General features: G+C 39.3%; 2 protein-coding genes across 15 annotated transcripts in view; one reads left to right on the top strand and one right to left on the bottom strand.

Annotated features, from left to right (window-relative positions):
• LOC123766579 (glucoside xylosyltransferase 2) overlaps positions 1 to 5565 on the bottom strand; it is a 12650-nt gene extending 7085 nt beyond the window's left edge. For both annotated transcript variants that reach the window (XM_069308394.1, XM_069308393.1), the window contains exon 1: positions 5430 to 5565. The gene's annotated coding sequence lies outside the window, so the exon portion shown is untranslated. The remainder of the gene's footprint in view (positions 1 to 5429) is intronic.
• Positions 1 to 24667, top strand: part of LOC123766581 (UDP-glucose 4-epimerase) — a 27108-nt gene extending 2441 nt beyond the window's left edge. Inside the window, exons 1-10 of one of the 13 annotated variants that reach the window (XM_069308385.1) lie at positions 5053 to 5154; positions 12562 to 12717; positions 14001 to 14153; positions 14986 to 15215; positions 15431 to 15544; positions 16218 to 16394; positions 16538 to 16718; positions 17432 to 17520; positions 20088 to 20280; positions 23626 to 24667. In XM_069308385.1, coding sequence (XP_069164486.1) covers positions 14991 to 15215; positions 15431 to 15544; positions 16218 to 16394; positions 16538 to 16718; positions 17432 to 17520; positions 20088 to 20280; positions 23626 to 23810 — 1164 coding nt within the window. In that variant the 5' untranslated portion in view covers positions 5053 to 5154; positions 12562 to 12717; positions 14001 to 14153; positions 14986 to 14990 and the 3' untranslated portion in view covers positions 23811 to 24667. Of the gene's footprint in view, positions 1 to 4993; positions 5155 to 5660; positions 5819 to 7167; positions 7259 to 10369; positions 10501 to 12561; positions 12718 to 14000; positions 14154 to 14985; positions 15216 to 15430; positions 15545 to 16217; positions 16395 to 16537; positions 16719 to 17431; positions 17521 to 19777; positions 19971 to 20087; positions 20281 to 23625 lie in introns of those variants that run through there. The other 12 variants (XM_069308386.1, XM_045755853.2, XM_069308389.1 and 9 more) reach the window with 12 other exon arrangements.

The raw sequence follows: 24667 nt of genomic DNA, 5'->3' as shown, positions 1-24667 counted from the left end.
TTGGCAGTTCAGGAATGATTTTTGTAGCCAGGTGTTGTACTTCAGAGCATCTACGTCTTTTTGAAGATGAGGTATCCATGTTTGGATACAATAATCCAAGTGGGAGGCTCACCAGAGATTTATATAGTTGAATAATTACCTATTTTCCCTTTCAGTCAAAGGTTGGTTTGACTATTCCTAGGGTTTAGTTAACTTTTTATTAACTGCCATTTCCACTTGTGCAACTTTCCATATTAGCCTCAACTGCCGCCATAACTGCCGTTCCGTGATTTGCAAATCACGGAACTATGTACTCTACCTACCATGAGAGTAAGGACAAGACCAGAACATAACGATGCCAACACAGAAGAAACTGTTCAACATAACAGGCCAATTACACTTGATCAATCTTTGTATGTAGATAGCAGCTGCCTCGTATGAGCCAATAGGCCTTCCGCAGTTACCTCCATTCTTATGTTCTTATGTATCCCCCCCATGTTTTCACCGTTATTGTCTTATCACTTGACCCAGTGCGGGTATAAAATCAACCAAACCTGAAAATTCCTTTTTTTACGGGCTATTCATGCCCGTGCCACCTTTTGGGTGGCTTAATCTTCATCAATCAATCAAAATTCCTTTCACTTGAGAATGAACCATGGAGGTTCGAAACGTTGTGCAAATTGTATAAATAAGTGTAACACATTCTATAGTAATTCACTTCTTTTCTTCACCTTAAAATTACGAAAATGAGTTTTGGAGAACTCCTATTTCAGCTAAGCCCTGATGCTAAGAAAATAGAGGGATAGAAGCCCTAAATCAGAAAATAGTAAATACAGAATATGCGATCATATTCAATGAGACATGTTTGAAAGAAAACTTGCTGCCAGTATACACCAATATATATACACCAATATATTACTGTAGAATGTGTTACACTTTATATATATATATATATATATATATATATATATATATATATATATATATATATATATATATATATATATATATATATATATAATATAATATACAATATATTGGGTGGTGGGTGACGTTTGTGGCCACGTGGCAGTTTACACTTGCAGTCAGGTGTTGGCAGGGCTGTATTTTTTTCTTTTTACAGATAACATATACATAAGTCACTTTATAATGTTGAGTGTATGTGAAACGAGGCTAAAATGTACTGAGGCTTTAAGAGTAATGCTTGAGATTAGATTTTCTAATGAAATTTAAAAATCGCCGGCTGGGTCCTGTTGAACAGGACAACGCAAAATCGCCGGTGAATGTCGACACTTACACTACTACTGCTCGTAAGTCTGAGGCAGACCCCATTTAGGTCCAGGAATGCAACACATATTGCAATCTTTATTATCCAGCTAAACACCTGAAATTGCATGCTCGTCCTTGGTTGTACGAGTACGATGTTAGAGTGAAATGTGGTTTCATATGTCATTAGAGAGAGAGAGAGAGAAAATAGATGGAGAGCGAGAGAATGTGACAGGGAGCAACAACAACTCTTGCACACGTGGGCAGTGTGTACACATTACACCTCATACAGCAGTGTACGTGTCAGCGACCGGACGCACCTGTACACCACAGATGCACCTGCCGCCACCGTTACCAGCACACTTGTGCTAGGCTTCTCCCTCCATCCCCCCGCTCCTCGCCCCCGCCTGCGCCACCGTCTGCTGCTATCCTTCACCCTGGATGACCGCTATCCTTCACCCAGGATGACCACTATCCTTCACTGATGATGACCGCTATCCTTCGATCCCTGCACAATGGGTAGTAACAGCTATATTGAACAAATCCACAAGGACCGTGACGAGGGTTCGAACCTAAGTCCGAGAGGATCCCAGCTGTCTTGCATTAGTAACTTCGACCTTGCCCTTCCTGCTGCCTCGATGGTCTCTGTTCTACTGTTATTGTTGTCTTAGTGTTTGTTCCTGTTATTGTATTAAGTTGATGTTCTTGTTCCCACTGTTACCGGTGAGATGGGTCTGCGTTACGTCATAAATGAACTAAACATTTGTTATTGTTGTTACGGGCTATTCATGCCCGTGCCACCACCTTGGTGGCTTAATATTCATCAATCAGTCAATCTTGCTACTGTTATTGCTGTTTTTGTTCTTGTTACTGTCCATGTTTTTTATTTTTCTCGTTCATTGTTATTTTTTATTTCATTAATATTATCGCACAGGAGAAGTTGAGCTTACTATAACAACATTTGATTATAAACAGTGAAGGCGGCATTGATGTCACTGACAACAATGACATGCCACTGTTATTGACAGTGATATGTCACTGTTATCTCATATTCATGAGATAATTTACTATTACACATCATTCACACGCACCAAACGAGCAATTAATAGATATGAGATCGCTGAAGTGTCTCAAACGTAGGTTTGACATATATAGGAATGAGTTTGGGTGTATATAACGATGTGCTGTGCACCATCTGGTCACCATTTGGTCCGGGAGACATCTCCCGTCACGCAGGGTGCAGTCGCACCTCCACAGATCTCCAGTATCATCTATTGATACTGGTAATGGCTCAAAAGGGCCACCACTTACGGGCTATTCATGCCCGTGCCACCTTTTGGGTGGCTTAATCTTCATCAATCTTCATCGACGAGCTGTGCCTCGAATAGGCCACCAAGCCTTCTGTAGTGCATGACGACTGCATCTTTGGGTGGCCGGGGCCCCTTTCTTTAACTATCCTAGCCTAAGGACAGGTTGAATCAATTTTAGGAATGTTGAATATAGAAAATGGTGTGTTATTTCTAGTGATGATTACACCTGCTGAGTGTCAATGATTGCTAACAACTTTCTTCTGTTTAGAGTTACCCGTTTGTTAACACTCTTGAGTTAGTATTTCACCGTTTGTTTCATGTTCCCAAAAGTTAACTAGTGCGTGTATTTACAAGTCTTTCACAAGCTATGTACTTGAATAATTATTAAGTACTTTTGCTTATCATTCCTTATTGGTGAACTCTGTTTTGTACCTACTATATCTCTTATTAATGAGATTTTAGCGTGTAACGCACGTTTGCGTGACTTAGGAAATTGGTGTTCCCCCGCTGTCCGTATCTACTATGTAGGGAACTCACAAGCAGGGAGACAAGCCTGCATTAATCACCGGGGAAAGAACACCCTGTTTGGGTGGGCGGGGCTAGAGGGGAAGGAATATTTTATAAAATATCTGTTTTAGAGGAGGTGAGGTTAATGTGAATGGAGAAAGGTGTAGATAAGGTAAAGTTTTGAAAAAAAGTGTGAATTGTGATAGCCTGTGATATGAATTGAAGCGTGTGAATTGATATGAAGCCTATGATATGAAGCCTGTGAATTGTGATAGACCTGCCCGAAACGCTGCGCGTACTAGTGGCTTTACAAGATTGTAAATACTATGCTATGTATTCTCTCAAACCCAATGTACCTTCTTGTATATAAATAAATAAATAAATAGCACCTTATGATTTTCCATAGTTGGGGGACACGAAGCCTGCTATAGGATTATCAAGATCCCCTTAGGCAAGGTAAACAGAGGCATCAGGTGGAAGGAACCGTTGCCCAAACGCTTTAGTCTTGCCGCGGGAATCGAACCCAGAATCTTTTGGATGAGACTCGAATGATCGAGCTTACCATTCCGCTGTGGGTTTGACAGCTAATACAATTTAGCTTGGTCTTTTTTTGCAAGAGTTGCGTGGTGGCTGGAGAATGGTTGAGGTTTTCACAAGTATTTCCTGCGCTTATGTACATGCTTTAAATCTCCTGTTCTTCTATATGTGGTGTCATATTTTTGACCTGAAATCCTTACACTGTATCCATGTTTCGCTTCCAGTAGATAAACGACATATGAGATTAAGAAACAAGTAGTGTATTGTGAAGACTAATAATAAACAGAAGCTCCCCTATGACTAATATCTCCATTGATCAAACTATTATGTATTAGCGATAAGACCTACCATTAATGTATGATGACTTACTGTAAATATATAGCTCTTGAAATAGCACATGCTCTGTAACTAGCTGACATTGTAACTATAAGGTGTGAATGATAGATGAAATTGTTTATGTAATAATCTAAGATGAGGTCTGACAAAGATGTTTTGTGCCCTCTGTAATGCTTTTTGCGCTACCGCTCACAGGATGGGTATGGGGTGCACAATAAACTAGCCGCCTCCGGCGGCAACAATAAAAAAATATAGGGGGTTGGAGTCAAAAGATAAGATAATGTTTATTCAGGTAAAAGTACATACATTCAAAATACAAACATAATGTATTTCTAGATAGAGGTAGTACATACTATGCCTAAAATCGCTAATACGCACAGTGTTTCGGGCGTCTGATTTTCTCATTTGAAAAGGAATTCGACAGGGGTAAGGGGACTGGAGAGTGACTCCGGCAGGGGCTATGGAAAAGCAGAGATCCCGACTTTGGAAGGGAGAGGGGTCCCTGCTGGGCTAGGATGAGAGGCAGGGGATCTGACCGGAGCTCTGGGCGGGAAGATGGCAGGAGAGGCCTGGGAGGGGAAGTATTACGGGGGAGGGACCCGGCCTGGCCACAGGAGGGGGAACAGATCAGCTGGGTACCCGCGGCGCTCCGGACACGTCAGCAGCGCTCAACCTCGCTTACATATGTTAGTGCCTGCATGGAGGCATTAGTTGAAGGAAGAGATGATTCTCGCGCTTTATCTCAGTCCTGGCTGAACAGTGCGTCAAAACATCGCATAAAGAAGTACTACTGATGTCCGTCATTACACAAAAAACAATTATTTGTATTCGTCACCGCAGTCAATAGCACTTGTCGCTGTGTTTGAACGCTCTGCTGCTGGAAATTTGGTGATCTATAGTATACACCAACAACCTCTCCTGTCTTATTTCAATACACGATACATTAGCTACGGAGCTAGCAAGACAACTAACCCATTAACGAAATAAAGAGATAATAACAATGAAAGAGGAGAGAGAGAAGTGAGAGTGAAGCCAGAGTGGGAGGAGCGAGAGGAGACGAGGAGGAGGAGGAGGAGGAGGGTCGTGGCTAGGTAGTGGAGGTGTGGGGCGGACCTGCCACTCTCACAGTCTGCTGGACCACCACGCTGCTGGCAACCTTCCTCTCACTCCTCCTCCTCCTGCTGCTGGCAACACCCGCAACCTCTCCACCTCTCCACAGGTATTGTCCTCTTCTGTGGCATCAGTAGTAACTCGGCGAGAGCACAGGGGCTGAAGGGAGGGGACATAGGCCACCATATACCAAAGTTCAGCGTTCCAGCAGGAAAATATCTTTGTTTGAACTTTAGGAACACAACACACTAAAAATGAGATTGATCTCACGATAAACATTTGGGCAAATTCCTTAACCTCATTCTGATAGGATCCCGGAATTCTGGGTAAATGTAATGCTATATAATAATATGTAGTGTGATTGTGTTTGATTGTTGACATTACCTGTGACGTCAGTAGTGTTGGTGACGACCGTCCAAGTGTCATCAGTACTGTATACTGATTACGGGTTTCTTCTTTGGCCCATCACGTCTCTTCTCTCACGTCTTTATTGACCTGAAATATTGTGACATTATTAATTCTTGTATATATTCCTGTAGCTTCGCTCCCCCTCCTATTCTCCCCCATCTTTTTATCATGTCTCCTTTATCCCCTCCCCCCCTCCCCCGTCATTCCTTATCCTGTCATCTCTGTCCGTTGCCGCCCTCCTGTCACCATAGATCAAAAGATCAGTTGTTGTCTTCAATATACAGTTCAGGGGAGGATTGGATCCCATACTCGCCAGTGTTAAACAGATCAACAAATGCAACCCCTCATATACTTCTTTGGTTTGGGTCATGTGTATCTTCGAATTGTTGGCTAGTTTATTGTGCACCCCATACTCATCCTGTGAGCAGGTAGCGCAAGTATGATGCTGTAGGTCCAGTGGGGAGTATAGGAAACTGGACAGTATAGTCAAGATGTAGTAGAGAGTTTGAATGACTAGGGTTGGCTTGTTTGGTGGAAACCTGTTATTGCAGTTTTAGGGTTGGTAGGCTATTGTTAGGTGGGAGGGGGGGGGTCATATTTCTACGGTTTAATGGCCTGGTTTGGTAGTTTGATTAGTCTTGATATTGACAAGTTAATTAGGAGGGACGAATGACTAACTGAAAATTAGTTTAATATCCGGTGTCCTCGATTAAATATTTCATATCTGAATGACTCTCATAGGTGAACTAAGATGGAGCAACATAATGTAAGGAGGTAACAAGATCAGCCTGATGAAACAAAGCCACTAGTGCCCAATGTAAACTTTCCATGGTTGCTAAATGAAGCACTTACGACTGTCTTGATATAACACGGTGGTAAGAGAGCGGTTCTTTGTAGGATCACTCACGTAAGCCTATTTCCTGTACCTCTGTGATGTAATGTGTAGCAAAAAGGCAAGGAAGAGTACAAAATAAAGTACTAATATGCTGTGAAACTGGTATAAAATAAAAGCGTGGGAGGGTAGAGGGGCTGAGGCTCCGGACGCCCCCCCCCCTCATCCGGTACAAATTTATAATGTTCAACTCGTATGCTTGCCACGACTCCTTTTAATGTGGATATTTGTGCGCATGTATACACACTCGTCATGCATACTCTTTCAATGTTTATGTATGCATGTAGCTTGTCCCTTTACTTACACGTGTAATGTTAGGACAGTTATATATATGGGTAATTATAGGTAATTAATAATGCTAATTATTTAGGATTACTTGTGCATAGGCGATATGCATCTTTCGTTATTGTTAAATGCCACATTTATAATTTTGGAATTATTTCTTTAAACTTGTATGCTTTATTTACGTACTACTATGTTCGGGTGCATGTGCCTTGCTAATTACGTACCTTATTCTTACCTATAAGGCATGTGCCTTATTATACTTACGTAGAATAGGTATACAAGTATAGGTATTAAGGTCACTTAACCTATTTCTTAACATGCACACCATAGGCTACAACTCGCAGTTGCAGATTTCCATGAAACTTGCAGTTGCAAATATTTTATTTCAATTAATAAAATTTATATCGCCTATGTGCACCCTCACGCCCTCAAAAATCTTGTAAGGGGCGCGGTGTGTGTATCAGCGTCTTGTGGGTAGTAAGATGCTGTCGACTGGTACAGAGTGGTAGACACACCATGTTTGGCGTCGACTTTATTAAGTGACGAAACGTCATGTTTAATAATGCTTCAGAGCTTGGTGTTTTTCGACATGTTAGTACATATGTAGCGGTCACTCCGGTAGAGAGCAGTAAGGAGCGGGTGGTGGTGGGGGCAGTGGCATTAACAGTGGTTGTGGGTGATGCGTTATCACTCCTCCTGCATACCGATGATTACTGCCATATCTAACAATATCCGGTTAATGGATTCTTTGAAATTAGCAAACATGTTTACCGCGCCTTCTAGGAGCGTCATCTGAATGTTTAAGTGACGCACCATTCCTTTCCCCACACCCATCCCAAATCCTTATCATGACCCCAAGTGCTGAATAGTGCTGAAAAGTGCAGGACAGCCCGCAGGAAGCAGCCCGTGACAGCTGACTAACACCCAGGTACCTATTTTACTGCTAGGTAACAGGGGCATAGGGTGAAAGAAACTCTGCCCATTGTTTCTCGCTGGCGCCTGGAATCGAACCCGGGACCACAGGATCACAAGTCCAGCGTGCTGTCCGCTCGGCCGACCGGCTCCCTTGTGGTACTTCTTATACTAACATGTTAGTAGTTTAGCGGGACTGTGGCAACCAGCGTATGTCTTAATTATTAATTTAGTGGATTTTTGTGTATAGTTTATATAGTGTGTATAGTTTATATAGTATAGTTTGTATAGTGGGCATTAAAGGAATAGGATTGGGAATTTCCAATTAGGGCCAAGAGTTACCTATTTATATGTACACATCTATATCTATATAACATTAAGAGGAAATGTCTGTTTCTGTCAAAGGCTAGAGGTCAGAAGCTTAGGGATAGCCTCATCCAACTTTGCAGGGGGAATGGTTTGGGTACAAGACGGACATAGGTCGACCCCGACCAGCCTAAGTTAAATGCTATAAAAATGTTAGCTTTTATAGATATGATAATAGTTTATCATTCTCGGGGACTGAAAGACTTGTTAAGCTTGGAGATCCTCTTATCAAAAGAGAGAGGTAGTCTGCATAGTCACTTGTCCAGTTTCTGGCAAGACCAGATGGTACTTAACCTGACAGTCAGTGACGCGCACTTCATCCGTTGCGCTACGCACTGACGCACGTTCCTTCACTGTTGGTCACTGAACCAAGCGGAGTCGTGTTCAGTGAAACAGCAAGAAGGTGACGGCTTTAGATGAGCTGCTGGAGGGAGTGCACTTATTCTGCACGCAAGGGTCTGAAACATCTCTCTTGTATACTCTAAAGTTAACAAAGTTATTGGACGACCAGTTAATAAAGATATAGTTTTAGGGGTATTTTCATCATTCAGGGAAACGGTGACAACACTTTGGGCAAGTAAATAAAGTGGATACGTGGGCGAGGCGACGACCAGCTCAGCTGCTGCTGTGGTGGATTGACTGTGGATGGATGGTCCACCCCCCAGTCCTTCCACCCTGCGCAGTGTGACCCCCTGATTACTGCGGAGGATGTTATGACATGAATAACACATCACACACCACATACCCGTCACTCCCACAATGGTTCTTGACCTTGTACTGAACACCGACATAATTCATCTGTAATTCAATCCCACATAATATTTATTTAGAGGAGTGTTCTTTGAAATTGAGACGCGTGTTCGTGCAACATTGCAGGGATAATTATTAATGTTTGCACGAGAAGTCCAGAGAATTCGATTGTATTTGTGTGTGTTTGTAATTGTACTTACAGGACCTAACTTTAACACTTAGGCTCCCTCCCCTCCCCGCACCTTTTCATGTATCATTCGGCTAGCATAGGCTTCCGGTTGTTCCCAGTTCATTTCTACTGTATCTACAATTAAACCGATATACGGTATTATTTTCTATTACCTCGTCCTATTGCTCATTCTATTTACTCATTACTCTAAGATTAGTGGTCACCAGAAATTATTTCCATCTATCTACATGGTTGTGGCTTCCATCATGACTTCTCATCCTGCCGTTGCACGCGCTAATCTCGTTCTACTTTGTCAATACTTCTTGGAATCATGCACGGCATCATATCTCCTCTTCTCCGTCTGTGTAGCAAGATCCTGTTGCCTCATATTCAGGTCCTCTCGGTTCTGGATTCAGTCTTGTCGCACATTATAAACTGTCGTTTTGTAATTTCTTTTTGAGATAGAAAGTTCCATGCTGGGGCCGGTATAGACCCCTATTACTGCCCTCGCATGAATACTGTACAGTGCCCTGGATATCTCCTTGGCCAAATTCCCGAAACGTATTACTTTGCATATACCGCTGATGTGATTCTGGTATTATGTGTCCTCATTTTGGAGACTGTTGTCCTCATCGTTCAAAATAGGGGTACTACGAAAAGTAGCGGCTCACAAATATACACTTTTTCTATGCTGATGGTGATTAGGTTAGGTGGCATGGATTCGTACATTTTAGTACCCCTTATTTTGTATGTTGTGGCAGAATCGAGAAAACGGGCTCAGTGTTAACATTGTCATTGTCTTCTAGGTTACTATTTTTAAATTCCGGGAGCTACCTTTCCCTTTGCTATTGGCTGCCAATCATTGTTACACATAATTACCCAAGGCAATGTGTGGCAATGTGTGTAGTCTGGTGTGTGTCGGGTTTGATGTGTGGTGCCCACACATCAAACTCTATGTTATGCGTGTTCTCGCTGTGTTTCCCCAACATCACCAGTGTTTGAGCGTTACCATATCGCTGTTATTCTGTGCTCGAGCCTTTCTAATCTTACCTGGTCTCCGCCCACACTGTGCGAGGTAGTAGTGTATGTAGGTTGATTGCTTCCAGTAAATTTTAGATGAATTGTATACGATCCTTGGCAGGCACGACTGGTCCATAATTGTAGTGCTTAGCTATTGTAGTGTATTGTGCCGAGGTAAGGGTGATGGGTGTTGAAGACGTTTACACTAAGAACTTGGTTCAGCAGTCCAAAGTAGTTTGAATTCTAAACTGCTCACCCGTCTACCTTTCGGGGCTTGTCACCTACCCGACTGTTGTCTGTCTGGCTTACTAATGGTGCAATTTGAAGAGGCGAGCAGAAGATCCATGTAATTTTATCATAATTACATATATTTATGGATAACCTGTTTTAGGAATTACTATTTTCAGTGTGGACACGAGACGCTTCCATAATTAACGACGACTCCTATACTGTAAGCTACATCCATATTGATATCGAAGTATGTGTGTAATTAGCTGTAATTTGTTGGTTGCGTCCCCCGTTATTTTCAGAAACACCGCAGGCTACCGTTGTGCAGACTGTTCTGCGGCGAACTGGCCTACTGCTGATGTAACCTGGGTGACCACAGCTCTTGGCGAGTCCACTCTCTAGAGCCTAGTGACCACCAGCTCTTGGTAGGTCCACTCTCTCTACCACACTCTAGAGCTTAGTGACCACAGCTCTTGGCGGGTCCTCTCTCTACCACACTCTAGAGCTTAGTGACCACAGCTCTTGGCGGGTCCTCTCTCTACCACACTCTAGAGCTTAGTGACCACAGCTCTTGGCGGGTCCTCTCTACCACACTAGAGCCTAGTAAACACAGCTCTTGTTCTTCCTCTCACCAGACTACAGATTACTTTCCAGCTCTGGAACAACACCATGCCAGAATTGCAGCTCCGACGACCCCGAAGTCAACAGTGTGGCGCTTGTCAAGTCCATCTTCTGGCTATAATAATAATAATTCATGTTGTCTGGAGAGACAGGCAGCCAGTGTACATATACAACGCGATCAGCCATTTCTGTATCGCTGGGGATTCAAACCAGGAATTCCCGATTGGGAATCGAGAATGAACGCAACTGTACTTAGCAAAAATAAGCTCCTTTGTCATGGTTGGGCCACAGCCAGTGTTGCCATTGGCTTAACTGACTTTCGAAGAGTAGGGCTGTAATTTATATGTTCAGCTAGTACCCGACCCGTCGTAAGTTGTGCGCCCCGGAGTATACACAACCAGCAAGCTGAATATAATGAACATAAGAACAAGGTAACTGCAGAAGGCTTATTGAGCCATACGAGGCAGCTCCTATTTATAACCACCCAATCCCACTCATATGCATGTCCAACCCACGTTTGAAACCTCCATCACGTTACGCGGCAATTGGTTCCACAAATCAACAACCCTGTTACCGAACCAGTATTTACCCAAGTCTTCCCTAAATCTAAACTTAATGCTGCATGTTGTTACGAAACTTTTCGTCAAAGTTTATCACTTAAAATTGTGTGATCACGCAGTGCAGAGCAACGTTTGAGATAGCCTATGGCCATATCTGAAGGGTGCAATTACAGTCAATTGAGTTTATAGTAACGGGTCGATGTCATTCTATACCCTCTCATATATAGGTTATCTATGCTAAAACAACATTGGTTTAACTGTTCCTTATGGGGATACAATACGAAATTTGCTCTAGTTTCAAGGAATGATTTTTATTTGTTATGGATTAAATTTTATAAATTTCAAAAGAGGGCTTTGTATTTGTTTGTGTATGTGGAGTTCACTCAAAAATGTTAAGTTTCCTACATGGCGCAGAAATGTGCGTGCGAGAAGTAATGACCAACTTAAATTAATATCTACATTCTCTCTTCCCTCGAGCCATGGTGGTCAAGCTAATCACGCTTTGCCTTGAGAGGTAACGTCTTCAAGCTCTATAATCCACACTATTTCACACAACAGTAGATGCTTCTTCGCTGCGTCTTCAAGCTCAATAATCTACACTAGTTCACACAACAGCAGATGCTTCTTCCTCTATAATCTACACTAGTTCACACAACAGCAGATGCTTCTTCGCAAATAGGCTAATAAAATTATGAGTAGCCTATTCCCCGACGCTGTAAATATGACTACTCAAGTTTAAAGTAAAACACGGAAAGAATCCTCGAAATAATAGGTGGGGAGGGATCTAGGACAAGTCGCCGGCTTCCTGTCCATGTCGAGGCCACTAAAGATTGTGACCCTCGGGTAACTTGAGGTACAAAGGTATAGCGTGTGTTTCCAGGATGGTGAGAAGCAAATATTATTCCTAATGGTTTGCAATGTAAATTCCGACGGCAAATGTTTAAGGTTATTGTGGGAACTTGGGAAGAGGTTGAATTCACTTATATTATAGTGAGGGGTTAGTATGTAGATAATGGTACAATTATCAGGGTTCTTGTGGGAAGGCCGTGCAACATGGAACATCGTAAATGAAGACTAGGCTGACGACGGAGGAACAAGAGAAGGTTACAAGCATCAGATATTAGTCAGGGGTCAAAGGCACAAGGACGCCTCGGATGGGAGAAGGGGGGAGGGGGGGGGCGGGAGAGAAGATGTGTGTAACTCTCTTATAACAAGAAAAGGCACCTAATCATATTTGCTCACTTAATCATAACATATTTGAAATACTTGACTGACAAATTACAGGGTACATTAAAATTATTTCAGCGTGTGGAGGTGTAGTGTAGCAGGGGAGGTGGGAAGGCTGGCCGTGTGGAGGTGGTGTTGGTCAGTGACGTTAGTGTCAACAAAGGTCTGCATACCATCCTCGAGGTCAGCGTTTCCTGCACCTTTGGACCTTCCTGGCTTGGCCAAACAACCCATGTTAGTGTACATAGCATGCTCACTTCCCTACCTACTATTTCATTGTAAATACCCTGAATAAGAAATACATTTCAATTAGAATAGGGCTGCAACTTGCGTCTACGTTGATTATAGAGACAATAATTGCTATAAACGTGGGTCTAGTGTGCTTTTAATTTTTTTTTATAATGGCCAGAGTGGTGCAATGAGTCAACAAGGTCGTTGTGGTGGGTGGGAGCGATGACCCACACAAGCCCTACGGCAACATTCCTCCTCTCACTGCCGCCACCACCATAACCTTGCCCAGACAAAAGGAAGATGGTGGAAGCAGAACCCAGGCACCTGACCACTTGCCTGGGTTCTCACGTCAGCCACGTCACGACATATGCCGTGTCAGGGGGCTTGGTGATACGCCCGCCATTGTCACGGGAAACATGATAGGTCTGGCCACTGACTTGATGAGTTACCAGTAGCCACAACCTTGTTCTTGGCCAGGGGAGGGAAGGAAGGGGTGGAAAGACCCTGTCAAAAACCCTAGTTTCCCCATCCTTGAGAAGTTAGCATATGAGAAAAAAGTTTAAGATATACTGTATATACACTCACCCATATTCTGCTAGCCATGCTAATTAAGTGTCGAGGGTTGATTAGATAGTGCAAGTGATGTTACTTGCCTAAGAAGTGGGTGATAAACATAGAAAATGGCTTACCCCACAAATTACACTGTGCATTATGCTCATAAAATGTATAAGTATATACATTTTATATATAAAATGTATATTTATGTATAAAATATATATTTTATATATAAAATATATATATAATATATATATATATTATATATATATATATAATATATATGTATATATAATATATATATAATATATATATATATTATATATATATATAATATATATGTATATATAATATATCACCATTGACAATACTGTATATATATATATAATATATATATATATGTATAATATATAATATATATAATATATATAATATATATATGTATAATATATATATATAATATATATATATATATATGTATAATATATATATAATATATATACAGTATGTATACAGTATATATATATATACACTGTATATAAAATTATATATATATAATATATATACAGTATATATAATATATATACAAGAGTTGTTACATTCGTGTAAAGCCACTACCATGCATAGCATTTTGGGCAGGTCCTTAATCCTAATTTTTCCCTGGAATACGACCCGCCAAATTGTTTAACAACCAGAGTTAATTTAACAACCATTCGCTGCTGGGTGAACAGAGTTACATTTAAGGATTGGCACCCAGTCAATCCTCTCCGACCAGGATACAAACCTAGGCTGAAGCAATTGTGAATCACTGGGTGACTGCTTTACCACTGCACCATAGGGACCACTTGGACTGGACGGTAGAGCAACGGTCTCACTTCTTGCAGGTTAGTGTTCAATCCACAACTGTCCAAGTGGTTGGGCACCATTCCTTTCATTTGTCCTAACCCAAATCCTTATCCTCACCCCTTCCAAGTGCTACATAGTCATAATAGCTTAGTGCTTTCTCCTGATAATGTAATTATGTAAATGAACTTAGTACTCTATTGTTTATTATTACATATTCCACAATATAGCACATCAGAGCCATGTGTGCTTATGGGCAGTTATAATGAACTAAATCAAACCACAATATGTATGACGGATATTTGGCCTTGTGATAGTTTATGGTGTCCAATAGTAGTTTAATTACAATAATATAGGTAATGTTACCATGCACATATGATGTTTTCTTAAGCTGCATAGGTATAGCCTCACTTTGCCTGACCATGAGTCTCTCATAAGATAAAGTTTAAAGATATCACAAGCGTTATCAGGTGTGACCAACACTATCAGGTGTAAAAATTCTATGCAGTACTTGGTACAGATTGTGTGCCGACAGTCTGTAGCCGACTATATATTGGCTACAGATTGTCAGCAAATCAAAGCCGATTGATTTGTTATTTTACATTAAATTCATGCTGTAGAGTAGTTGCATATCTTTGGAAGATACATAATTGTTTTGCATACTGTTTTCCAAAATTTGCTGATCTGAAGAACACCTTAACATATTGGGTTGATGATTAGACTTAGATACGAATAATGAGAAAATATATAGCTACATGGGAAAAATTAGACAAGAAATGACTGAAGGTTTCATTTCAGACTGAAATGACTGAAGACTGAAGAATGCATTTGTGTTAACACATCTTCAAATAGTCTATATGTATATATTTTCAGTAAAAATGGCCAACCAGAAGACAGTATTTGTGACGGGTGGCACTGGGTATATTGGCTCTCACTGCATCATTGACCTGCTGAATGAGGGCTATGAGGTGATCACCATTGACAACCTGACCAACAGCAGAGCTGGAGCGCTGAGCAGGGTGCAAGAGATTACAGGCAAGAGTGTCACCTTTTACCAGTGTGACCTGCTTGATGGCAATGCTGTACATGCCATATTTGCTAAGGTAAGCGCAGTACACTAACAGTCTCTCTTATTTGTCTGGTTTTTATGCTTGATATAAAAGTTGATTCATCTAGGCATTTTTCCTTCGCACCACAAAACATTTACTGTAGTTTATTTTTCCAATATAGTATATGCATGGCTGTTATTCACTTTAGTTTTAACCAGGTTTATTTTAATTCAGATATTGTATTTTAAAGGTCTTTGTATAATTTTCAGCACAAGATTGATTATGTTATTCATTTTGCTGCCATGAAAGCTGTTGGTGAATCAATGCAGTTTCCTCTAATATATTACAAGAACAATGTGATTGGAACAATCAACCTAATTGAAGTAAGTTGATCTGTGTATTTGATAGAATTTAGCTCTTGATACATACAGCAAAAGCTCTTTTGTATTCAATCCTTAGAATAGTCAAAATGATGTATAATAAGCATGTCATGCTGTCCCTCCTCTTGTGTACAGGCTTCTTCTGTATGTAGTAATATGCTTGGCTTTTATGTAGTGTTGTCCTGCCATCTTTCATCCTATATTTACAATAATTATTTTTTTTACTATCCTTTCATATGTTTCTATCTTCCAGTATATACAGCTTGGCTGTTAACAGTTCCTTCTTTGCCTGTTAATTTGTGTTGCAGGTTAATAAGAGATGCAGTTTTAATGATCTTGTAACCTTGGATATAAAAGTATTGCTTGGCACTATCCTACACAGAATACAATACAGTATAGTATTTGACTTTTGCTTTATGTTCCCTGCAATATTCTTTCAATGGTGATGTGATGTGTTAAAGTAATTGTTCCCATTACAGTAATAATAATGTTAAGTTATGGTATGATAAGTGTGCTTGAATAAAGAGTAAATTTTAATTGTATTCATTCTTGCTGGATTAGTCAAGTAGTTAAAAATTATCAGAATTAGGCAAATAATGTAGAAGATATGCCATTTATTCACCCAAAATTTAAAGAACTTTTGTAGATATTAATAAAAATACATCAATGTCCACAGGCCATGAAGGCAAACAGTGTATATCAGATGGTGTTCTCCTCTTCGTGTACTGTGTACGGTGACCCAGAGCACTTGCCCATCACTGAAGACCATCCTACTGGTGCTGTGACAAATGTGTATGGCCGCACCAAGTATCTTATTGAAGAGATGTTGAAAGATTTGTCTCGTGCAGAAGAAGTAAGTTGTGGAGGAATTTAAAAAATTTTCTGATTTGGTAAATTGTATTGTATACTGTTCTTGATAAATTGTCAAAAGTGAAGGTGTATAGAAGATATAGACTACTGTACCAAAATGTAATTTTTGCTAAAACCCATCAACAGAAGTGGAACATCATTGCTCTAAGATATTTCAACCCTGTAGGAGCCCATCCATCTGGTCGGTTGGGTGAAGACCCAACCAAGAACTTTACTAACCTGATGCCATATATTGGTCAAGTGGCTATTGGCAAGAAACCAAGCCTCACCATATTTGGTTGTGACTATGACACTGCAGATGGCACTGGTGTGTATTAATGAACCTGCTTGGATTTTCTTTTAATGTTAATGCTACTCTTGCAAAGTATGGAAGTTCACCTTCAAACATTCGCAAGTACAGTAATTAAATACAGCAGTATGAAAATATGCTATAAAAGACTTCTATTACAAAATTCATGTTTCTGAATCATTTTATATTTATGTGAATACTATACACGAGCTTCCTTGGTAAGTGATTTTGTATTACTTTTTTCTGTATAATTTGGCTCAAACATGTAATTAGAATAATATTTAATTTCCAAACAAGAGGTGAACACATGTTAAATGGAATAAAAGGTTAACATTTAGAAATTTAGTATTGAGATTGACAAACCTGGGTCAAGTATATATAAATGAAGACTTTGTGACTTTACTTTTGATCCTTGTTACAGTACTTCCCAAAGTGTTTATACAAAGATAGTTGCATTTATATTACTTTTAACTGTACCAGATTTCTAGATTTCCTGGTTGAGGGGGCAGAGGGTGCAGGCAATTTATAAAGTTACCTGCTCTGGCAGTGCAAATTGAAGAATGTTCAGAATTTGAAATGTGCAGGATCCTCACCGGGGGTTAGTAGGAGCTTAGATGTACTTATTCTGAATCCTTGCCATGCTTATTTAAAACCTATTTTGATACTTTTCTCATTGTTTTCCATCTTGCATCCATATCTGCTGTACGCAGCTAATGATTCTGTTAATGCAGGTGTTCGTGATTACATCCATGTGATGGACTTGGCTTCTGGTCATGTATCTGCTCTTTCCAAGCTTGATGAGGAGCATCTTAGATTTAAAGTAAGTATCTTGATTAATCTGACTGTCTTTTGTAATTTAGCCTTGCATATATATCTGAGCATCATATAAGCTTAGTTTCCTTAGCTTTGTCAATTAGATCTTACAGGTAGTGTCAGGGTTGGAAGGGGTATTACTGTTTTTGGCATTCTAAACAGTGTGTATAAAAACACCTTTCCCCCTTCCCTATCCTTGTTTTGAAGGGGGTGGTTGGTTCTAAGATTTTGCCATTACAATAAAAGGAGGATTGGGATGGCCTGATAGTTAACGTGGAATCTGTTTATAAATCGATATTCACTTAAAGAAGGATACCTGGGTTTACTTAATAAAATAAAGTTTTTCTACAAAATTTGCAATATCTGAACAATACCTTCATTTATCAGCTTGACTCTTTCAAAACTCAGTAGAAAAAGGAAGATCTCTTTCCTTGCGGGGGAGCGGTCTCTTTCCTTGCTTTCCCACTAGATATGCTACCATCATCCATATAGTTTGGTATCTTATAATTATTGCCTTTCTCCCACTTAACCGAAACATTAACAGCAATTACTATGCCTAGTTCAGTAATTATAACCTTAATTTGACAAATTTGAGCAACTTGTTATTCTTGTACAGTATTCAGTGTTTAATTTTTTTGTTTTTATTTAAAAATGAGCTGCCGTGTATGCACCAATAGGTCTTTGCAATTTCCTTTAGTCTTGTGTTTTTACGTTTATAATATTAAAGTTGGTGTCAAAGCTGGTGGTCACTACATTATTCAGTTATTTAACCCCATAATTTTCATATTTTGATTTAATCCTTTGTGTTGCTCGATTTATATGAATGAAATGGGTTCACACAGTAATATGGAGCTATGAATTAAAAATTAATTATAATTTTAATTGTAGACAGTTAAAAATGGATGAAGTTGCTGAAGCAACTTAGCTACGCTCTGACTTCAACATTATCTGTGTGATAATTTGCCACTAAATCAGATTTACTTTCAGGAAGTTGTGGTCTAAAAATGTCCTCTGGCATCTTGTGTTTCCAATGCTTATTTTAAGTGTATGAAGAGAAAGAAACTATATAAATGTTTAGGTGGTTGTATATATATTAGTGACACTTTTGATAGCCCTGGCCTGCAAGTGTCAGGGGGAAAACTACAGCCTCACACACAGAGATCACACTAACGTGATGCATCAAATGAACAAATCCACAATCCAAATACAGCCTATCCTCCTAAAATAAAAGTACTTATAGTAATTATTTGGTGGAAAGTACCAATCTGTAGTGATAGATCACCATAAAGCTGACTTTCACATTATTGAATTGGGCAAGCTAGAAACTTGTTTAACTGCAACATAAATATTAAACCTAATCTTACCTCTCCTATCAATTATAGGCCTAATACATGCGGTCTTAGTTGTACTGTAATATAGTACATATATTTGCTATACTAGGACTAGGAATAATTCAATTTGGTTTTTAGCTTTATTGTTTTTGGACTTTAAAATTAATAGAAAACTTTAACTTTACAAAAAGTGTTTTACGGGTGGTCTATCATTATACAGGAAACTGGTACTTTTGACAAAACGGTTACTAAGTTTTATGATTTCAGGAGGCTGGGTTGGGAAGTAAGGTATCTTGATAAAAATCTTGATGATAAATGTCAGAAATTGGTACAAAAGCCACCGAGTAAGTTCCCCTCTATAAATTACCTTTTCCCTCCTGTTCATTTGGCACCTAAATCTATTCAGATGCACAACTGTAATAAATTAAGGTTTCAATGAAATAAAATTGGGAAACTTGCATGTGCTGGATGGTAAATGTCACACACAAAATTGCATCAACACAAGATTTGTTCTGCGATGCTCAGGATTTGAGCATCGCAGAACATAAAATTTATATAAAATTTAGAATTCTGACAAGATATGGTATAGAGTAATGGCAGCTTTGATGTTTGATTATATGGGTCACAATGCTTTCATTAATTCATGAAAGGAAAGTACTAGTATCATAATAAAAGAACATAAATTTAAATTTGTCTTGGATGTATAGTATTAATTAAGGAAGCTATATTATTAAAGGTGGATAATGTAATGGGCTCCTTAGAAACTATTAGCTTGGGTGTTTGCGTGTCTGTCAGGAGAAAGAAATGTACGAACATTTTCTTTAGGAAGAATGCTACTCACTGAGGAGGCAGTTTTGCAAACTTGTTTACTCCTAGTATTAATAAAAGAGTGTTTGACATTAGAAGAATATCAGATGCATTTTTGTTCTTTAGCCCCTGAATTTGGGCTTAGGTCATGGGTTATCGGTGCTGGAGTTTATCAAGGAATTTGAGCGTGTGTCGAAGGTTCACATCCCGTATGAATACGTTGGCAGAAGAGTTGGAGATGTCGCTACGCTGGTGTGTGATGCGAACAGAGGCATAAAAGAACTCAAATGGAAGCCCACAAGGGATTTCCAGGTCATGTGTAAGTACTGTACTGGGATCTCATGGTTTCTTACCATTTTCCTTTCAGAGCTCTTCGACAGTTGGGGCATTGTTTTGCTGTTGTATGTAGAAACTTATGCCAATAAATTTTTCACAGACATACAACCTGGGTACAGGCCAGGGAGTGTCTGTGTTGCAACTAGTGAAGGCTTTCGAGGCCGTGACTGATACTAAAGTGGCTTATGAGCTGAAACCTCGGCGAGAAGGAGACATTGTGTCCATGTTTGCCAACACTACCCTTGCCAAGAAAGAATTGGGCTGGACAGCCAAGTACTCACTTGAAAATATGTGTAAGTCTTCATTGCAAACCCCGAGATGCTTTCCTTCCTTCCTGCTAACCTCTAGATTGCTCAAGTTGGTCGGTAGTGTGTCTGCAGTAGGTTAATCAGTCTTGTGTATACTAGCAAACTTTTCTGTAATTTGATTGAATTTCTGCAAATCTGTATAATTTGGTTTAACATTCTTTTCCATAAAGAGTAATAATGGTTGTGGTACTTACCAGCATAGCTGCTCACAGATACTAACATTGCCAGAAGCAAGTACAGTTTAATGTTTTCTAACAAAACAAATAATGCTTTATTTTGACCTACTTTATAGTTTAAATTATTTTTTCTTCCTTTAGTATAGTTTTCCCATACACAAAAAATAAAACTTTTGCATGCACACAAGGATGCGTGGATGAGTGAAGGACCTATTGAATTGTCCACGAGAGTGAGTAGTAGGGCGCTCATGAGCATCATACACAAGTATGTGTAGATAAGTAAAATACCTATTGAACTGTGCAAGAGAGCGAGTAGTAAGGTGCTCATAAATTACACACACAAAGCTGGCCCCCACTCCACAATCTACCTACCCACCAAACACCCAAAACACAGGCATTTATTCCAACCAACTTCCCTTCCTCTACCCAAAGCATGCATTTTGTCCATCTGCCAAACACCCCAAATACATACACACACAGAGTGTAATTACCCAAGTGTAGCTACAGGAGGAGAACTACACTAGTCAGTCTTCCCTGTAATTAAGCTTCATGCGACAAAGATTATAGGAAAAGCAGGAAAACATGAGTATAGCTCTTGTCCTGTAACTATACTTGGGTAAATAAACTTGATTACACAATCTGTTCTTTTCCCTGCTTCCCCTCCCCCCTCATGCAAGCTTATGCTTGTATATAGTATACTATTTCAATGATTGTATAGTAAATATTAGATGTACCCTCAGACGTAGCTGTGTGTAGACATATGTTTTTCAATATTTGATATAATTTACATTAAAGAATGCATTACAAATACTGTAATAGCTTTTGAGAAACTGCAGAAAAGTGGGCTGCATAAATATTTTGTAATATTGCCACTTGCATTGAATGTTCGTTGTAATTGGCTGCTCAATTAATGCATAAGTTCCCAACCAGTTGTTACTTCCATAATGGTTTTTTCTCCCTTCTCCACTGTCTTTCCAAATCATCCTGGCTGGCTTCAACTTACTGAGGTATCTTATTGGCTTTATGGTTGAAAATATTTCAGTTCTTAATGCTTTGGCTTATTACAGTTGCTTGGCTTGGGGTAGGAGTTAGCATGCAGAGTCCTTCTGCGTACATAAGGTTGCTGTTGGGAGTTGAACTGGGAATGGGACTGCTGCATATGTTTCAAGGGTTTGCAAGATCTTGTTTACACTATAGTGTACTGCAAATACAGGAGATAGCACGTTGGTCATAACTTTCATCTGACTTGCAAGGGAAGGAGATTATAATGTTTATTTTTTTTACATCAAATTCATTTACATGTATTTATATACTGTACTGTACATAAATCATTCGCTTCTTTCCCCACTTTCGTGGAGTGGTGGACAGATTTTTCTAAAAGTGTGTTAATAAACCGAGGAACTGTTCTTGTTAATACTGTACACAAAAGGATCATTTATTTTAAAAGGCTGATCTGTAAGAGTTTGTCTGCATCAAATACAACGTGGATAATACAAATAGAAAATCACAATAATGTGAAATATATCAATGAGAAAATCCACTGGGATTCTGAGGTGATGCGAACCCACAACCAAGGCTCTGCCAGTTGCATACTCTACCACTGTACCACCACCACTGATCTTGTAAAAGTCATACAACCGGATTTCTTCTGAAATCATAGGAAGTTTGGAGGCCTCTTGTGAAGCCAGTCCAATTGATTTCAGTAGAAATCTGGTTTGTATGAATTAACAAGTCAGTGGTGGTACAGTGGAGGAGTATGCAGCTGGCAGTGCCTTTGTTGCGGGTTCTCATCACCTCAGAGCCACAGTGGATTTTCTCAGTATGGATAATGTCAATGTGATCTGTGACAATACTTAAAAAATATTTAAGTGGTCTCCTACAGTGGTCCAGGTTAAATTTTAAGGTGCATTATAATTTTTACAGATTGTACCCTCAGATGTTGCTGTGTGTATAAGCAGCTGAGCAGCTTATAAGCAGCTGAATAGAAGATAGAGTGAAAGTGAATAGGTATACAGGACTGAAGTACTGACTTTGGTCCTCTTTTGTCATATTGTTAGGCAATTAAGCACACAATTGTATCTATTCCATTCACTGAGTAATAAGTATTTTATCTATAAGTATTTCATGTACACAATTTCATGTATCAATAAGTAGTGCTGAACAAAGTAGGGTGGTCAGAAATGTATGCTATATATACTGTATAGAATGTATTGTTTGAAGGAATTTCTGGTTCAACTTTGATGATAAGCAGACATCTGGATACCTGCTCTGCATGTGGGACCACTGGAACACGTGATTTTACCCATTGGGTTTAGATACTGTTATCAGGCATTGCTCTTCAATTGCCCAGATTGATACTAGACCTGGTGCACTTATTGCTTTGGGTCATAGAGAAGTTGATAAATTTTTTCCATTTTCTGGTTGGTTTGTCGGGTGAAGAGACAAGTGCCTGATACCAGTTTGACCAGACCACACACTAGAAGGTGAAGGGACGACGACGTGTTGGTCCGTATTGGACCATTCTCAAGTCGATTGTGATGAGGTTTTTTAAGCTGTTTTAAATTTGAATTGTCTTGTTTATGCCAGTATTAAAATCCAAAAGATTTCATGGTATACCCTATGAGTTAAAAAGTATTTTGTCTCCTGAATTACGGCTTGGTTAGCTGGAAATTATTGCTTTTTGTACGAGTCATGTTGGACCTGTTACAAAAATTTTTCAGGCTAAGCACTTTTGTGTCTGGTAATTAATTGGACTAGACTGATTATACAGGTATACAGACAGCCTCATCTTCAGCAAGATGGGGGTGCCTTGGTAAGTCAAACAGACATAAGTGTTCCTAATAGCATTATACCAGACACAGTACAACATTTTAATTGTTTGAGATCATCCTTGTCATATTTAAAAACTTGGCTTCGAATGTCCAAGCATTTCAATTGCACAAGACCATACTTGATTCTGGGATGACTTTTGTAACTACTTTATACGGTACTATATTATTTAAAGTGTGATAATGCCTCTTTTTTAAGGTAGATTTCGATGCTTCTGTTCAGTAGTAAAGTACTGAATTATAATACTGTAGCTGCAATGTTTATTGCTGCTAATGATGCATTGGTTGTGATGCCAGATTCGGTTTTGAATAATTTTTACTTTCAGGTGAGGACTTTTGGAGGTGGCAGACGATGAACCCTGATGGTTATGCAAAGGATGAACCTTACCCAGTTACTACATTGGATCAGTCCCCTCCAGAGAAGACCACAGCAGCTGCACCGGTCAAAGTGATTGCAGCTTCCAGTACTGTTCCATCTGTTAATGGTGTTAATGGTGTCAATAACCACTGAGGGGTGTTTCACTTTTCGAGTTCTGAAAGGAGTGTGAATGGAGTTGCAATTACAATCGCAACATAAAGATGGTTCAGTCTTCCCACGATTGTCATTTATAAGAGAATTGTATTGGTGAATTCTCAATGTTTCCTAAATGTCAACCATGTTGGATATATCTAAACTGTTAATAATTTACTCAGACATTTTTTTTTGGATAAAATATTTTCTGTAATAGTTTCAAAAATTTTAAGTTCACCAAAATGTTATGACATCAACTAATGTTGCAGAATTGTTAGTTTCCCAAATGTTGGTTCTTGCTAAGAATGTTTACTATTGGTAATGAGAAGTGTTAAAGGTCTATTGTAGGCAGTATATAGTCTTTCTGCTACACTATTTGTTTATGGTTTACCTAACGGACATTTTATTTTTGCCATATATATTATTTTAATAGCCACTAGCCTAAATATATGTAATGTAATTTTGCACAGAGTGCCTGTTTTGTGGAGATCTGGTGTTGGAAGATTATGGTGTTCCTCTATATTAGAGGAATTTTCTAGACCTTTTTCAATGTCAAAATTTCTTATAGACTGTCAAAGACATGCATGCAAAGTGTTCATATTCCACTTCTTTTTCAAAGTTTTGAAGCAACGCGTGTATAATCGAGTGACTGGAAATAATAAATACTGTATCATATGGACCATGTTGTAACACTAAGTGCACTGGAGGTCTGTCAAAGGAATAGTGTGTATGTTGTAATTACCTTGTACTATACTTCATTTCCCATCTGTGTGATGCAAATATATAAAGTGGCCTACTTTAAGTTGATAAAAAAGGGTCAATTTATTTATACAATGAAAAATAAAAGAGAAAATGAA

Source organism: Procambarus clarkii, chromosome 62, assembly GCF_040958095.1.
Source record: "Procambarus clarkii isolate CNS0578487 chromosome 62, FALCON_Pclarkii_2.0, whole genome shotgun sequence".
In the NCBI taxonomy this organism is placed as follows: domain Eukaryota; kingdom Metazoa; phylum Arthropoda; class Malacostraca; order Decapoda; family Cambaridae; genus Procambarus; species Procambarus clarkii.
The sequence above is the reverse complement of the archived record's forward strand: the minus strand, read 5'-3'. Positions and strand labels throughout refer to the sequence as shown.